The sequence below is a fragment of the Kryptolebias marmoratus genome, linkage group LG5, assembly GCF_001649575.2.
Source record: "Kryptolebias marmoratus isolate JLee-2015 linkage group LG5, ASM164957v2, whole genome shotgun sequence".
Classification (NCBI taxonomy): domain Eukaryota; kingdom Metazoa; phylum Chordata; class Actinopteri; order Cyprinodontiformes; family Rivulidae; genus Kryptolebias; species Kryptolebias marmoratus.
Genome location: NC_051434.1, coordinates 12,130,486 through 12,148,389, shown reverse-complemented (window position 1 = coordinate 12,148,389; position 17,904 = coordinate 12,130,486). Strand labels below are relative to the sequence as shown.

General features: G+C 39.1%; 2 protein-coding genes across 3 annotated transcripts in view; one reads left to right on the top strand and one right to left on the bottom strand.

Annotated features, from left to right (window-relative positions):
* ctnnal1 (catenin (cadherin-associated protein), alpha-like 1) overlaps window positions 1-888 on the bottom strand; it is a 52,240-nt gene extending 51,352 nt beyond the window's left edge. Inside the window, exon 1 of one of the 2 annotated variants that reach the window (XM_037975693.1) lies at window positions 345-888. In XM_037975693.1, coding sequence (XP_037831621.1) covers window positions 345-440 — 96 coding nt within the window. In that variant the 5' untranslated portion in view covers window positions 441-888. The remainder of the gene's footprint in view (window positions 1-344) is intronic. The other variant, XM_017423893.3, reaches the window with a different exon arrangement.
* Window positions 889-9,066: 8,178 nt separating this feature from the next.
* The window catches only part of elp2 (elongator acetyltransferase complex subunit 2), a 33,260-nt gene continuing 24,422 nt past the window's right edge, over window positions 9,067-17,904 (top strand). Inside the window, exons 1-7 of the mRNA XM_017419861.3 lie at window positions 9,067-9,230; window positions 9,370-9,448; window positions 10,690-10,760; window positions 10,976-11,120; window positions 15,439-15,516; window positions 15,781-15,845; window positions 15,948-16,014. Coding sequence (XP_017275350.1) covers window positions 9,099-9,230; window positions 9,370-9,448; window positions 10,690-10,760; window positions 10,976-11,120; window positions 15,439-15,516; window positions 15,781-15,845; window positions 15,948-16,014 — 637 coding nt within the window. The 5' untranslated portion in view covers window positions 9,067-9,098. The remainder of the gene's footprint in view (window positions 9,231-9,369; window positions 9,449-10,689; window positions 10,761-10,975; window positions 11,121-15,438; window positions 15,517-15,780; window positions 15,846-15,947; window positions 16,015-17,904) is intronic.

The window sequence follows — 17,904 nt, the reverse complement described above, 5'->3', positions numbered from 1 at the left end:
CCCATAAAGGTTTGTAAATAATTCTCCAAAAAAAAGAAAAAAAAAACTAAAAAAAAAGGGCCTGTTCATGGTTATAATCCCTTTATGGTGTTTTGAAAGGGTTGGTCACCACTTCTCCATCTTACCTCTTTTCAAAACAAGAAAACAACAAACAAACTAAAACCAATGCGCGCTTCTGCCTGTTATGGGAAGAAGTTATTCCCGACGTCAAAAACAGCGGAAACAGGTAAACACTCGCGAGTCGAGCACAGCACACCCGTGGAGGAGAAGTTAGGTGGTGAAAGTTCAAAACGGTTTTGTGGAGGAAAAGGAAAATTAAAAAAAGAGCGCTGTGTGACACTCACCTGCGAAACTAAAGGAACAAGCGTCTGCTCCACCGAGCGAGTTTTGATTTCCAGCCCGGAATCAAAGTTGGTGCTGCCGCACGGAGATGAAGCCATTCCCGCCGAGCTTTTCTGTCCTTGTGCCCCCCCTCACACACACACAGACACACACACACACACCTCCCAGACCCGACCCCGCTGGCGCTCTCCTGGGCAGAAAATCACGACGCACGCAGACGGCGCTGTGAGTTCACCGAGAGGCTTTTGTCCCCCACCACCGCCACCTTCTTTTTCTTTTTTTTTTTTAACCCCCCCTCCTTTTCCTCTGCCGTTTCCCAGCTGCAAACTGGTGCGACCTGCACGTCCGGGTCGTGTCGCCTGGCCGGCTCGGTTCGGTTCACCGAGCCCCGGTGTTCGGTTACGCAGCGCGCTGCTTTCGGACCCTCTCCCGGCTCGGCGCCTGTGCCGCTGCGCCCGCTAATGTCCGCGTAGTTTACTCAACTACTGCAGGGAGCGGGCTGCAGCACGCACACGCACACACACACACACACACACTGTTCAAATCCCGTCCTCGCGCATGTTACATAACAAAAGTCAGAACCGAATCGAGCCCACTGGATGTGACGTTAAAGTCAAATTAAAGACCTCGCCTTCCTTTCAGTGCCAGAGATGACACGAGTATGTGTTGGGAATGACTCTCAGCTACTACCACGTCAAATCTGTAAAACTGACTCATCTATATCGCCCTTTTCTGTGTTGCATAATAGAAATCAGATGTCACTGTGGCGTCCATCATTAACTGAGTTGACTTCATTAACTGATCTGCTGTAGTTGTGCGTTCATTATTCAGTTCATTGATGACTCTCTGAGAGTTTCATTAAAATCCGTTCAATGGTTCATGAGATATTGTGCTAACAGGTTTGACGCCAGCAGCTGAGGCTTTAAATAAAGAAGCGCTTGGACTACCTGTTGTGAATGACTGTCAGCTACTACCACACCAAGTTTTAGCACAGGGTCTGTAAAATCATTTCATTTTTGTGTTGTTTTAAGGTATTGGCTCCAAAAGTTAATCACTTATAGAGATACATCCACTGATTATTTCCTGGAAGTGTCGTTAAAGTTTGTTCAGTGGTTCAAGACGCTAACAAACAGCGCTGACTGCGAATAATTAATGACAAAGTTTTCAACAAAGACCTTATGCGACCTGTTAGCGCTCAGAGTATGTGTTGGAGAGCAGTCTCAGCTACTACCACAACAAGTTTTAGGTCAAAATCCTACAAATTGAACGAGGTATAGCCATTTTTGTGTTTTCTAAAGTACCTTGGTTGTGGATACCTTCTTGAATTGGGTTGACTCCAAAAGTTAATCACTTGTATTTCCATTGATTGCTTTCTGAGTTTATTAAAATCGTCTCGTGGTTTATGAGATATTTTGTTAACGGGAAGATACACAAAAACATTATCATCTGTCTACATCAGTTTTAATGACCTAACTTATTCTGAAACTCCAAAGTTTTTATTTTTATTGGCTTGTGTGATGTACTTAATTATTTATGGGGCTGTTCATTTGTTATTAATTTCAGTAATACAAAAGGCAGTGAAATGTCAAATGTATGTCACCTATTCAGAGCCCCTTTCGTTGTTTGTAAAAAAAGTTGAATGCTCGCCTGCTCAAAGGTATTAAAGAAAATCTCCCAAGAGATGTATTATTTACACAACTGCAGAACAGCATGAATGCCCCAAATCTCTCATCAGTTCGTCATCCGAGTTCTCCAAACTACACCAACGATAAGCATGTCAAGATAAGAACAACTGAAGGTGTTTTGAAAATGCCCAGATAAAAAGTTCACTGTCAGCTGACACAATTAAAAACAAGCACCAACACTTTTCTTTAGGCAATTTGCTTCTCATTTAACTTTTTTTGTCACTTTAGTCAGAATTTTTACACCGTTTAGAACTGTTTAGGGTATTACTTTTGGAATTTTCCAGATATGGATCAAAAAGGAAAACGAAGTATGAAAATTGATTGCATTTTATAAAAAAATATAGCCTACATTGACTGGTTGCATTTAAAAGACGGTCATGTTGTCCAATTTCTGTCCTTCCACCACAACACTCTTAAAGTTTCAGGTTTTAGTCTTTAACGTCTTTGTTTTTTGGTTACTGACCGAGAACCAACGGACACATGCACCCTCACACACCTTTACATGTGCCGAAGTTAATATTAATAATAATAGGCTACTGTATGTTTATAACACACTTCATATTATCAATTGTAGTCCTACAAACAAGCAAAATACACTTTGAAAAGGACTGTAGCCGAGCTAATTTAAGGAACAAAAGTTGGCCATGCCTCGTGTTATAAAATAGGTTGCCAACTAACAATAAAGTTTGCAGTTCAGCCCACAGACGCTCCATATGTTAGCAATTCTTTGGACAACTGTAGCTCTGTAGAAATCTGGAGATCATTTACTATATGCTGAACACAGAGTGCATGTTTGAAGTTGCAATTTAGCCAAGCTCTAAAGAAAATAAAGCTTTTTTTCCCCGTTTTACTCTAAGTCAAAACATATTTTTACAAAATGAGTGTAATTTTGTATTTTAAAATGACTTGAAAACGTTAATAAAGGGATAGTCCAGTCAGTTTTGAGGGGATTTTTTTGTCTAATAGCGATCAATAGTTAGTTCCTCCTCAGTTGTAGAATATGGAGTATGGAGAAAGAGACAAAAGTTTTCATCCACGAGCCAAACGAACGTCTGCTGTCCGTCCACTGCACACAGTTGATGGTTTTTAAGATGTTTGAAGCGCACAATTAACAAAACTACTCTGTAAGCAGTAATACAGCCGTTTAGATGTCAAAAATGGCTTAAAGTCAACAAAAGACTCTGAATGTTTGCTGCTGGAAAAGTTTGGAATTTCTCACCTGAAAATGTAAAAAAAGGGGAGAAAAAAATGTTTGTTTGAATCTAACTAAACTGTTTAAAATTTTCTGCTTCTTCACGTGGCTCCAGAAATGATTTCTAACTTCTCAAGTGCAGTCATCGGATGACAAGTTGTGAGTAAGATTACATATTACAAATGCAGCAGATGGCAATGAGTATGGTTTGTATTAGTGACGGCTTTAGCTGCCTGCTCTATCATCAGCTCAAACTCTGTCAGCAGTGGGCACAGTCACAGTCACCGTGTTTCTCCCTCTCTGTGTGTGTGTGTGTCAAAGCTGTCTGACAGTCTCAGACTCTACCAGTATTTACTTAAACCCAACAACTATGCTATAGTTTAACCCTCCCTGCTTACACTGGTTTCATTCCATTTACACAAAGACGTGCACACACACACACACACACACACACTACACAGTTGTAGTGCATCATTATAAAGGCATGCAAGCTGTTAAGTGGACAAGGTTCCACTTTGATGAATGGCTCCACTACGAGCAGCGAGATGAAGCTGGGCGTGTTTTCTGTTATCTCCATGTTCTCTCCCAAACAATAAGACGATAACAAACCTAACTCGGGCTACTTGAACTGCGCTGGATTAACTTGTGCTGGCGTGGATCGTTCTAGTCAGAGCAGATAAGCTTGATAAGAAAAACAAGATAAGAAGTATAATCATCCTGTGCCACGGCTGCAGAAAATAGTTCGGTTAACAACTTGACAAATCGCTTCTACAGCCTCGGATACACACGGTTGTACAGGCTTGTCTTTCTAAAGAGTGTCTCATTTGTTCTGCGAGATTCAATATTTGCTCCTCTGTCTGTAATCTTTTCTAAGCACGTTGCATTCAGAATATTTGCCTCCCAACTCCACACAAGCAGCGAGTGTGTTTGAGTATTCCCATCCACACAGTCCAAGGGTATTGCTCATTAAATAACAGATGCTTATGCATGGTGCGGCTGTGTAGCTAACAGCTGCTCTCTTTCTGGGCTGTGGAAGTGCTGACTTCTCTTCCTCTCTGGGTCTTGTACCGCTCCAGGGACAGGATCTGCCGAGCCTAAGGAGACGGCCATTTTTCATGCTGGAAGATGTTAGATGAGTGCACTCAGTCAGACTTCCCTGCTGGATAAAGCAGATTGATATTTGGGCTAAAAAGGCATGCAGACCATTTACAGCGCAGGAAAACTGTTCATATAAAATTGTGCTCGTTTCGCAAAACTGCTTTTTTACAATCTTATTGTTTCAATGAGATTATTCACGCCACTGCACTGGTTGTTGGGGAAGCCTTAAACTGAAACCTGCTATTTGGTGGAAGAAGTACCACTCAGAATGAAAGTGTAAGAGTGTGGTGTCCTATCTTGAGACCAGCAGCTCAACTTATCCTTTTAACACAATACGGTGATCAGAAAAGGCCTCTGTGAAGAAGAGGAGTTCATACTGAGGTTGTCCTGGCTGACATTATGCAATACTTTTCTTTACTCACTGATCCCTAATAAAAAGGGATATTATTTGTTTATTTTACTTTATTTTGGTGTGCTTTTAAACCTCATAACACAAGTAAACTCAGTAAGCTGTAGGTCAAGATCTTACCATTTTCGTATTTTGTTTTATTTTTGAACATCACAACTTAATTGCTTCTCCGTATTTAAGGCCATGGGGGTGCTCTCTCCAGATCTCAAGCTGAAAATTCAAGTATGTGGGAGTCTTATTTATGAGTGCTGGGAAGTTGGAGAAGGAGATGGTTCAACAGATGGGGGGGCCTCGTCTGAGGTAATGAGGTTGTTGCTCCGGTCTGTTGTGGTGAAGAGAGAGCTGAGCCGAAAGAGGAAACTCTTGATTGGTCTGCCTTTGTTCCAACCCTCAGCTAGGGTCAGGAGGTTTGGATCATGACCGAAAGAACGAGATCCCGGATACAAGCGGCTGAAATGAACTTCCGTCACAGGATGGCCGGGCTTAAAATTAGAGATAAGGTGAGGAACTCTGTCATCTTGGGGGTGCTTGAAGTAAAGCCGCCGCTCCTTCTCATCGAAAGGAGGCAGCTGAGGTGGTTCAGGCATCTGAGTAGGATGACTCCTGGGCACCACCCTCTGGAACTTTTCCAGTCACATCCCTGTTGGAAGAGACCCCGGGGCAGACCCAGACTGTGCTGGATCCCAAGGCCTGGGAACTCCTTGGGATCCCCCAGTAGGAGCTGGAGAGTGTCCCTCCTGGACCCGTTACCTTTGCGACCAGACTGCAGACAGGCAGCAAAAAATTAAAGGATTAACAACATGTTTGATCTTTTTATATTTTATGTCAAAACCTCACAATTGTATTTTAGGCATTTTGTTTTGCATTAGATTTTATTTTGTAGTGAATTAATTTTTAAACCTCACCTCAAAATTGATTTTTGCATATTTTGTGTCAAAAACTCACAATTGTATTGTGTAAGTATAATACAGGTCGTTAACACGGGAGTCTGAGAAAAAAAATGACACCACTTTGTTTGCAAATAACAGGTAAGGCGAATTTAGAAACTAGGTAAAAACAAACATCTAAATGTATTCATGTCAAAAGAGAAACTAAAGGAGCTGTGCTGATGAGGAGCGGGTCATCTGCCTGTTCTGTTTAAGCTGTCCTCTTGTCAAGGAGGCACCGGCAGGAACAAATCTAATTAAACTGCACGTGAACAAAGGAGGCAGCTGCAAAGTGCAATGCAGACACTCTGCACAGAAACCTCAGCTTTTCTGCGTCTGCATTTCTGTTCTTATATAATCGTGGACATCTCAGATAAACTCATTATCATCCAGGTTTCATTTTTATGACAGCTGCCTCAGCATGAGCTAACAGCCGACGTGTGAAGACGACAAAAAAAAAAAATCCTCATTAGTTCTATTTACATGCCTGCATGCATGCATCCTCATAAATCACTTTATTCCAGCTCGTTATTCTGAATAAATACAAAGTATAAGCAGTCACCTGATGCAGAAAAAGAAGATGTTTTCTCTTCTTTGGGATGTTAAAGGTGTAAAAAAAGTATGAGATTGTACTCATTATGCACAGTCTCTAACAGATATAAAAGTGTCTTTATTGCTAAATGCATGAGAAAACGGCACTGAATGCAGACAATGGTAAAACTCTAAGAATTTCTAAAAATAACAAACAGATGGGTTCCTCATCATCATTAAGTCTTGAAGTATGAAGTTAATTATAGGGATTCTCTGACACTATTATTCAGTTTCTTAAAAAGACTAGTGATCCTTGGTCCCACTGGGATATTAAGCACATGGTGGCAACAAATGACAGCAGAATAAACGAGAGTAGTAGTCAAGTGCAAGTTCTAAAGCATTTAACTTTCTGCTGGTGTAAAATATTCATGTCTCCAACAGTGAAATTAAAATTCTTATCTTAACTATATGAAAGGCAGTGCTTCTCAGAGTCGAGGTCAAGATTCTCAGCTACTGCAACATTAAATTTGAGATCAATATCTGCAAAAATCGACTGAGTTAAAGCTATTTATGCTTTTGCTCAGGTTGATGAGCTGTGGCATCCATCGTGAATTGGGGTGACTCCAAATGTTAATCAGTTGTAGATGTGCACTCAGTAATTACTTTCTGAGAGTTTCATTCAAATCCAACCAGTGGTTCATGCTAATAGATGTTGACGCCAACAAGTAATGGCAACATTTTAAGCAAAGATGTTGCATAATTTGAAGTGCTTGGGGCATCTTTTGTGAATGACAATAAGCAACTACGAAACCACATTTTAGTACAATAGCTGTAAATTTGACTGAATTACAGCTATTTTTGTGGTTTCTCATATCAGTTAGCTGTGGTGGCCATCTTGAATTGGATTGACTTTAAAAGTGAATCAGTTGTAGATGTACACCCATTGATTACTAATTACTTTATAAAAATGTGTTCAGCAATTCATGAGATACAGAATTGATTCCAATAGTTAATGGAAAAGCTTTAAAACAGATATTTCACAATCAGTTAGCATTTGGAGTATACATTAGGGATGACTCTTGGCTACTACCACAGCAAATTGTGGCTCAATTTTTGTAAGTTTGACTGAGTTTTAGCCATTTTTGTGTTTTATAATGTTGCTTAGCTGTGGCAGCCGTCTTGAATGGGGTTGACTGCAAAAGTTAATCAGTTGTGGAGGTATACTGAATGATTATTTTCTGAGAGGTTCATAAAAATTTGTCCAGGGGATTTGTTTGATGGTTTGCTGACATCACAGAAAACACACACACAAGAGCAAAATCAGTATTGCTCTTTCTCCTTTTGCTGTAGGCGATAAAGAACCAACATCACCTTGGTTATATTTGCAAAACCTCATAAAAGAACTAAAACTCTCCTTTTGCCCAAGAACTGCCAAAATTTAAACTTTTTCCAGACTAAACCTCATCCCTTCTGCGGTGACTTGTTATATTTGATGAAATTAATCCCACATTACATAAGCAGCTGCAGAAATTTCTCCACATGGTGGGTGATGAATGTATAGTCCAAGTGGTGCAAAAATAATAGAGACACTCCACCGAAGCAGCTGTCTGGTTGTGCCCCAGCTATTCCTTTGCTGCCACTCCTGAGATAAGGGCCACATGGATGCATGGAGATCCACCGCGGCGAGGTCGTCTCACCCTGCCAAATCTGTCTAAATCTTGTTTAGAAAGAGGGACAGCGGAGAGGCAAACAGAACCTATTTTCTGCTCAAGCGTTGGTGACAGTGTGTCTGTTTTGTCTTTGTCACGGATGTATACACATGGGCAAAAGCAAGCCAAAAAAAGGCTCTGCCACCCGCCTTCCATCCACTTCTCCTTCTCAAATGATTTGGCTCTGTCCCTGTTTGTCTGCGCTACTCAGTTGTTTCTGATAAAACTCAAGGATCCGCTGAACCTTTGACTCTTGTCAGGGAGGTCAGACATGTCTCGCATGACATCAACCTTTAAAATTCAAAAGCCCCAAGTATCTTATTATTATTTATTATCGCCGTTTCTAAAAATTATTTTGTCTATTTATAACAAGCAAGCCTGCAAGTCTGCTTGTCTGGCAGCAAGCTCAGCTGCCACCGTGTCACCCTCTATCAAATCCTGGCAAGGGAATTACAGAGTCTGACATGGGAGTGTGTGTATCAGAGCTTGATTGAGGATGGAGTAATTTCAACATAATGCAACATGCCATGTGTCATCAATCCCAATGGATTCTAGTATTTAATCTAATTTCATACTTTATGTTGCTAAGAAATGGTTGATTTAGATTCCCCAGAAATTTAAAGACTTGTTTTGATGACAGGCCCAAGTTAAAACAGATTGTTTTCATGTTTTAAACATAGATAACTGTGAGAAAATGTTGCTGTAAAAATATTCTGATAAAAGTAGAGACAAATCTTTAGCTTGCACAAAATCTTTTTCCAAATAAAACACAAAATGTGATTAGTTTCAGTGTGTTCTTGCATGGCAAAAACATTCATATTTTGAATTGTCATTTTATTGTATCACCTTTGTACATACACCACACTTTACTTTTTGATATTCCTGGTCAAGTGGTGTGAAATTGAAGTTTATTTCGCCTTAAATACTAAAAAATAGGATTTATAATTTGATTTCCTGAGTCTCTTACTCCATCTTCTGGACTGTCCTCGGCATTGCAACTTGTAGTAAACAGTGAGCATGCTGTCGTTATTTAAAATAAAATACTTAGGAATTTCGATTTAATACTATGTATTTTTAAATTTATGTATATTTATTTTAAGTTAAAAATGTCTACTATCTTCAAGCATTTTGGCTGCGGAACTGTTGGCATTTAGGTGTTGTTTATCACCGGACACTTTTGCAGTAACTCCACAACTTAATGCTGTCATGGCTGCGTGCACAATTGAAACATGCCATGTAGCTTGTTGTGCGAACAGGACACCAAATGTTGTGTCTTGGGGTCGTGGTGGGACCATCGCCTTCGGAACATGTAATTCAGTGGCTCTGTACGACCCACGGGTGAGGAAACGCGTCGTGTTTACGCGTTTTAGCTGTTAGCTCCATGCTAGTTGGTGCGGCTAACCTCACTGGAGTGCACTCATTGTGGTTTTAAAACTCTAACCTGTTGAGTAAAAACGCTGTTCGGTTTTTAATACAGGAAAGGAGAGTCGTCGGTCTGCTGAATGGACACACGGGGAGAGTGAATGCAGTCCAGTGGGTCCACAGAAAGGACAACGGTGAGTGCAGAGGATGAAGCTGTCACAGCTGGCTGCTCGGGACTTCATGATTGTAGTTTTAGCCACAACAACGATGAAAGCAGGTTTTATGGAGTTCTTGTTCAAGACATATGTATGTTTTTTTCCATGTACAAATCTACAAACCTGAGCTGTGATGTGTTGTCATTTTAGTTGTAAAGAGGTTTTTTTGTGACACTCAACTCTGCCTGTTTCTGTTTGTACTGGATTTTACAAGCTGTTTGAAGCCTGTAGAGCAGGGGTGTCAAACTCCAGGCCTCGAGGGTCTGATGTTCCGGAAGTTATAGGTTTTTCTGCTCCAACACACCTGATTCAAATGGTTTAATCACCTCCTCACCAAATCATGAGGTTCTCCTGAGCAGCATGTCAAGAAGTCATCCATTTAAAGCAAGAACACGTCTAAAACGTGCAGGAGAGCGGCATCTGAGGAACTTTGTTTGACACGTGCTGTAGAGTTGTAGCTCTTTGCAGTTTCTTTGAGCATGGCATGGTCTCACCTTGATGTGAACTTTCTGAGACATTCACTCCTGGTTTTTTTTAGCAGTTGTCTCAAGTATTCATTGGTCATTTGTGTCATAATAGGGCCATGATATTTAAGTGTCTCTGCAACATTTGCTACCCAGATCAGACAGGCATTGTGCAGTATAAGAGTCAGTATTTAGCTGCTTGTATAGAGGTTCTCACACTAACAATCAGTTAATCAATGTGTTTGGTTAGCCGCACCTGGCTGCTTCATACCTTTTTTTTGTTTTCATTTAACTGAATGCAGTAAGAGTGGACTTCCTTTTTTGTTCACTGCTTTTGTCCCAGTTTTAGTTAAAACAAATAACACGACAGCCATATACAACGCATTGTTGTTCATTTAAGGTTACATTTATTTAATTTAGCACGTGGTGGATGTCCAAGTGATGTTATATATCCTACTATGTGACTTCAAACAGTCTTAAAAAGACCCTTTCACAGTTCCTAAAGGTTGGTTGCGTTCAGAGTTTGCACACGGTTGGTGAACGGGGCTGTGGTTCTTTGAAGGCCAGTGAACTTCCTCCTCAACAGACCCCTAAAATTATCCACCTTCAGATTCAAGAAAGCACTCAGTGTCTCTTAACCTCCATCACATAACTGCAACGATTGTAGTTCAGTGTGATTTTGTGCGGTGTGGACTTTAAACTGTGTTATTGTAATAAGTAGGCCAGACCATAATAACTGTGTTTTCGTTACCACAGCACCAGAGTGCCATCTTGTCTCAGGAGGCTCCGACAATCAGCTCATCCTCTGGGAAGCTCAACATGGGAAGGTAACCGATGTTGCCATGGAAACGGCTTCTGACTAAACTTACCCACATTTTCCTCTTTCCACAGATGGCTTCTAATGCAAATGTTTATTCATGAAGAGTTATTGTTACTGACTTCATTAGCAAACTTTCTTTGTGTAGAGTATTGTGGATATATATGGTTTGATTTAGTGCTCTGTGGATGAAATGAAATGAAAAAAGTGCTGCGTTGTTTCCAGGTCATCCGGTCAGTGGAGTGTAAGGGCCACAGCGGTCCTGTCTGCGCTGTAGATGCCATCTACACGGAGGGCTCGCAGATCCTGGTCGCCTCCTCCGCCTCTGACTCCACGCTCAGACTGTGGCTCTGCAGTGACAACAAAGAAGGTGAGAAACAAAATCATACTGTAATTTATTAACCTGTGGTATTTTCAAGATGTTTCTGGCTGTTATTGTGTTGGAAATGCCACAAAAGAAGACAAATTTGGATTTGTGATGTTGATCGTTACAAGTAAAACAATAGCTCCCAATTTTTTAAAATGTTTGTTTTCTTGTGACATTAGGTCTTCAGACACACACAAATCCCACAAAGATTATTTAGCTTTCATAGGGCTGAAAAAGAAACCCTGTACAGAGATTCTCAATAAAATATAGATAAGTGTTTAGAAAAAAAATAAAAAATCAACATCATTTTGTGATGCTTGTAAATTTCTTGCAACCTTCCTGTCTTTTTGTAGGCTTAAAGCCCCAAGTTAGAAATGACTCGAACCTGCAGTTTATGCTTCATATTATTATTAATTATTCAATTAAAAACAATTAAAGACTTCCAGATGATTCATTTTTACAACAAGCTTGTATTATAGTCCTTTAACGTAGTGGTTCCTAAACTTTTTAGCTTCTGATCCACTAAACAACTTCAACTTGTGACCTCCTTTATGGCTGGATGAAATGTAATAAAAATCAATTAAACAAGAACATCATGACAACACAAACAATCCTAACTATTGTAGTATTTTTACATCAATTTATGACAGTTTTTTTATTTATATATCTTAAGGCAATTATGACTAAAATGTGCAATTAACAATAAATTTTAAATTTCATTGAGTTTCTGGAGTGAAACACTGTTCTAATGGGTGCTAAAAAGGACAGTGATGTTCGTAAAGACGATCAGTTCTGAGGTCTTCAGCAAACTCTGACATGATAAACTCTCCCAAGTTCAGAGTTTTCAGTTTCAGATCAGTTCGGTCAGCTCTTCTTCACGCTGAGTTCTGCACATATGTGGGCTTTGAAGAAACAAAAAACAACCAGCAGAGCTTTAATAGGTATAGTTTTCCATAGCAACAGGATCAACAATAAACAGGTTTAATCCAGCAGAGCTGAAACACTGATTGTGCACACTTGTTTTTCTGAAACACAATAAATAAGGTAAAAATCTGAGAAATAACACGAAAAGGCTCTCCACCATTAAAAATTATATATAAGTTCAGATATTACAAATAAAACACTCAGATATTCTTTCCCTGGATTCATTTTTTTATCAAATTAGTTGCTGTTTGAGACGACAATCTTTATACCGAGCATCTCCTTTGTTGAGAAACTTTTATTTTGAAGGTTTTTTTTATTCTCAGGTGTTGTTTGTGCTCATCCTCTTTGTTTCTGCTTATATTTCTTTTTTAGTGTAAATTAAACTGGATTGTAATGCAGTGAAACATGCATTTCTGTGATTTAAATCACAACCTGACAGTTGTTTTATTGTCCAAAATATTGTATTATTTGAAGCTGGGAATTAGTTTTTTTTATATATATTTTAGTGACAGATTTATCATGTATTTGTACTCCCTGCGAATACAGCCTGATCTCAGATTCCTAAAGGACAGCAGACTGTTGAATTTTGATGTCTTGAAAAATGTAAATCTGTTCTCAGCTGTGCTTTGATATCAACTGTCTGAATGAGGAAATGTGACGACGTGTCAGAGAGCTGTTTCGAGCTCAGCGGGAGGAGAGGAATTACAGAGAAAATCAGTTTGTTGAAGGAGAAATCCACCAGCTTGCTAGTTAGGATCACAAAAAAAGCAGTTTCTATGGCAACAGATGTAAGTTACTTTTCTTTCTGCGACAGAAAACCAAGAATTTTTCTTATTTCGCGGTTGACAAACTCAGAGTTTTCACAGACACGTCTTCGCTCCTCTGCAGATTAGAGAGCAGTTTTTTTCTGTCACATCATGTCCATGTTTGCTTATAAATACACTGATCAGCCACAACATTATGACCATCTTCCTAATAGTGAATAAGTTCTCCTGTCAAGGCGCCCCTGAAGGTATTCTTGGTAGGATGAGCCCTTCGTGGATGGACTTGTTTGTCCAGCACATCTAATAGTTTCAGTCTGGAGAACAAGTCAATAGTTCAAAGTGATTTTAAGTTCCTAAAACCATTTATTTGAACCCATTTGCTCGGCCGTCAGGGAATACAGTTTCAAAACAAAATGTTCATGTTCAGCTGTAATGTTTAGGTTGTTTGTTAAATTAACATCCGTATAACTGACAGAACTCAGTTTTTCCAGCATTGTCTCCTCACAAGGCATTCTTCACACCGTTTAAAAGAAAATGTAATTTATCAGAGCAGGCCACCTGCTTCCATTGCTCTGCGGTTCAGTTCTAGTGCTCCACTGGCCATTGTAGGCACTTTCAGTGATGGACAGGTTCAGCATGAGCAAGCTGCAGTTACACAACCTCATGTGCAACAAACTGGGTCACAATCTGTAGTCTGACACCTTTTTTTTTTTTCATCTGAACAAACATGAATTCTTTTTGTACTAATTTAAGCACACTTCATGTCCAGGGTGCCTTTTGTAATTTAAAATTTGCTCAGGGTGTCAGCGAAGCACAGCTCATGTTCTCAAATGCAAAAACAGTTCCTCGCAACCTGCCTCTCAAGGCTCTGAGACCGAGTTAGTACCTCAGCTTAAATACTGAAGCTTTCTGGTTGGGGATGCCTCATGTCTGCAACTGGCCACAAAACTAAAGTTAAAGCTTTTTTTCCTGTAAAGTTGTTTATTAAAATGCTGATACCAATTTTTAGAAATCAGGGCAGCTGATGGCCTATTTCCAATAATATGTATTTTTTATTTAACAAAATGTAACATATTTTCTTAGCTTAAATAAACATGTATTTAACAACACTTAAAAAAACTTGACCACTTAAAAATAGGTATATACGTTAAAGTGCATTCTTGCTTAAACTTTGCTAAGTACTGAGCTACAGTGGGCTGGTTGTAGCAGCTGCTGCTGCATCTTCATCTTCCTGCTTGGTAATCAGTTAAGTATGCACTAATTGCAGTTTTTTTTTTTTTATAAAGTGGAAAAATCGGTTGAGTATTCAATCTACCTCTAATATGCAGCGTATCTACTGCAGTTTTATGCTCAAATTCGAACGTGCAGAGTTTTTCTTTCATAGGTGTAAACATTATGGGGCATTTTTATTTTAGCCTTTTTATTTATTCTGATCTACTGTACATCACCTCAACACATACAGGAAGTTAATGCCTTTTGGTTCAACGATTTCTTGTTTTTAACACCCCTGACAACCTGTACTAAAGAGAGGTAAAAAAATGAAATTTTCTGCTCCTTCTGCTTGAAATCAGACACAAAAACCGATTCCATAAATGAACAGGAGCTTTAAATCTTTCAGAGGCAGAGAAACCGACTGCGGATGTTATTAACTGACTATAGTTGCAACAACGATTAATGAATTATTTTGATAATCCTTAAAATATAAGCAGTTTTTATGAACATTTGAAATTAATGTCATTAATGTCATTATTTTGCGCTTGATTTATTTGAAATTATTCCACACTAGTAGTGCCCAATATGTTAAAAATGTGCTGTTTGCAATTACATAACATCAGTAATGCAAAGGATGATCATAAAATGTAGACAGAAATGCCAGTGATGTATTAGACCCCCCCCTCTCTAAATGGCCACAGCTGATTTAAATGATAGTAGCCAAAATGCTAAACAGCGTGGGTGTTGTGATGACAGAAGGAAGTGAGCGGCGAGGGAAAAGTGACTTTTTCACAGATGACATCGTCTTCTTAATATTCGACAATAATCTTGCAGCTGCATCGTGCGGCCCCATTTCAAACCTTATTAAATCTACATGTGGAACAAGGAAATAATTTTGTCAGCCGTTTTTAAAAATACCACATTTATTTTTCTGACAGAAATTTGCTTTTGACAGTTGAGTGTCAGCAGCGTTCCCTGGTGTCATCCGTATGTATTTTTTTTTTTCCAAGCTGTCTCCTATAACAAGTTCCTTATGCTGAAAGTTTCTGTGTCCACCTGTCAGTGCAAAAAAAACCAAAAAAAAAAACCCACCAGTGCTACTTGACAGTCACTGAGTGTGTCTCTGCAAACTGCTTCTAACCTTGGGTTAAATTCCCAAATAAAAATGTGATGTGCCATTAAGTGCTTGAATGTTTTAAATAGACATTTTGCCTCCTCAAGTGAAAGGAAACGGGGCATCATTTGGCACAAACATAATGCAAAAATTGCTAAAATAAGGGTTTTATGTCTAGCAATAGTCTCATAAAACCATATATTCAGCCTAATATATACAAATTATTCGTAGTAATTGTGTAGCAGCATTACTGTAGTGCATCTGAAAGTTTATTTTAATGTGATGGGTTTATTTTTTTGTTCCACAGCTGAGTGCCTCCATAATGTGTCATTTGGCAGCGGTTTCATGATGGATGTCTCGCTAGCATTGTTGCCAGGCACCAGAGGTAAGCATAAACTGCTCCTGCATAAACATACTTTAAGTTACACACACACACACACACACATACACACACATTTTTCCTCTCCTGTAACCGAAAGTCATTTTCAAAACGCATTAAGCTTCGGAAGCGTCTCATGTTGCATTTCCTGACTGTTTTACACGCCTTTTGTCTGCTTGTTGCTGTGCGTCATCCTTCTCTTGTCCTGAAATTTCGATACTGATATGCAGCCTGGTGTGCGTGTGTGTGTGTGTGTGTGTGTTTCCACAGTTCCTATACTTGCCTGCGGGGGTGATGACTCTCGGCTGCATCTGTACGTGCCGGCGAACGGACAGGTAAACCCAGATCGTTACTCACACAGAAGCAGCTTCTTCGCATATTCTGCCCGGTGAGTTTCAGAGCCGACACCGCTCCTGTGAATTTCTGCTCCGCCACAGCTCCGGAAAGTCATGTCACTGCAGGGACATGAAGACTGGGTCCGTGGAGTGGAGTGGACATCCACGGGTGAGTTCCAGTGCAGAACTCCTCGTTGTTCCCGTTGCCTTGAAAAGTCTTTTTTTTTTCGAGCACTTTCTGGACAGTTTCTCCTTTAAATGCTTTATATGTGCATTCATGAGACATAAAGCTCCATGTAAGGTTTTAGAGAACTCCAAAGTTTGTAGAGTTATACGTGACAAACAAGTAAAAAATACCATGAACTTTAACACAATACCACCTGGATACTGCTTATGTTCTTACCCCATTATAAGTGAATATACACATTCAGAAATATAGTTTTGTATTATTACTACACAATTTGCATAAACTAAAGTTTTAAATGCTTTGCTTGATTATACAATAATAAAAAACTTGAGTATTTATAATTAGAGTTAAATTAAAATTCTGTACCTAACTTAGGGTCACCATGAATATTAGAGATGATTCATTGATGAAGACCACTTTAAGTCCGGCTCCTTGGAAACAAAATTAAAAGAAATGATTGAGTCAAGCCTGTATGTTCAAAATGTTACTAAAATGACACTTTTTGTGGTTGTTTACAGTAATGTGGACACAGATTACAGAAGGATTAAGAAGAGTAAATCAGAGAAAAGAACAAAGGACTTTTAGTGTTTGGAGTTCTTTTAGATTATTTTGGAAAGTAATTTTTGTTATCTCTTTATTTCTGATTGTCTGTTTTTTTTTCTGCCTTTATGGCTTTCTAAAAGTTATCTTATTGTATCTTAATTTATTTAAAGGAAGTCTGCGAGGCTGGATAAGACGATGACTAAGAGGCTACAGTAGATTTTTAATGACAGCATTCAATTAATTTCATATGAAAGGCTTGACAAATACTTTTTGACCCTTTTTAAAGCAAAAACCAAAGAAGGGGCTTTGCTTGTAACACACACAAAAAAATGACTGAATTATGCATTTGCGTCAGCCTTTTATGTCAACTAAAAGGCTAAAATTATCTCTTTTTTTATCTCTACAATATAACAGCAAACCCGTGGATCGTCTGTTGGCTCTGAGTCATGTAACTCTCTTTAAAGTACTTTTCTCGCCCGCTTTCTTAACCAGTATCTCCTTTTCAAAAACAGGCTCAGAAATTTGTAATTGTGTATATATATATATATATCTTCTTCTTCTTATAACTCGTTAGAATAAAGAAAAGCTGCATTAAACATGAATATTTATCATTGCTGCTAAATAGTTTTTCAATTTAGTGAATTTGGCTCTAAATCTTTTAAACTTTGCCCAGTTTAGTTTTCATTTTTACAAAATGCTTATGTTTTTTTTTAGCCTCGGCATAAAAATATCGACTTATTTGTCTTTTTAACAACTCTTGGAGGGGACGAAACTGAAATGTTAAAAGGTTATTTTTCTGAGGTCATGAATAATGCACCATTATCCCAAGTTTTCATTCTAAATGTGCCTTTTTTCTGGCAGTTTTTGAATCATTTATGCAGAAACGTCAGTTTGACAGTCAGCAGCGTGAGCAGTTGTGGCAGAATTTCAGGCGGGAACCAAAACAAACGATCGTCGTCATTATCTTCAAGTGTCACTGCGGCGTGATTGATGTGATCTAATTTGGGCTGGCTTTTTGCTCTTTAACAGCAGAGGGTTTTTTTATTTTTATTGTGTCTGTGTGTTTTGGCAGAGATGAAACTCGTCTGGTTGCCACTAAAACGACTGACACAAATAATTTTAAAAGACCGGGGCTTGCAGGGAAAGCAGCGTGCGCTCTACTTACCACCTGTCTGTGGATATTTGGCCTCTGCTGGACGTCTCGTTAATCTTTGGGTCTAATTCTAACAAATCACAGACGGAGTTAAGTCTACAGACATGCTAACCTGACTTTAAAGGGAAAATAACCAGGAAATTTTGTCTAACTTCACTAATAAAGTCATGATCACC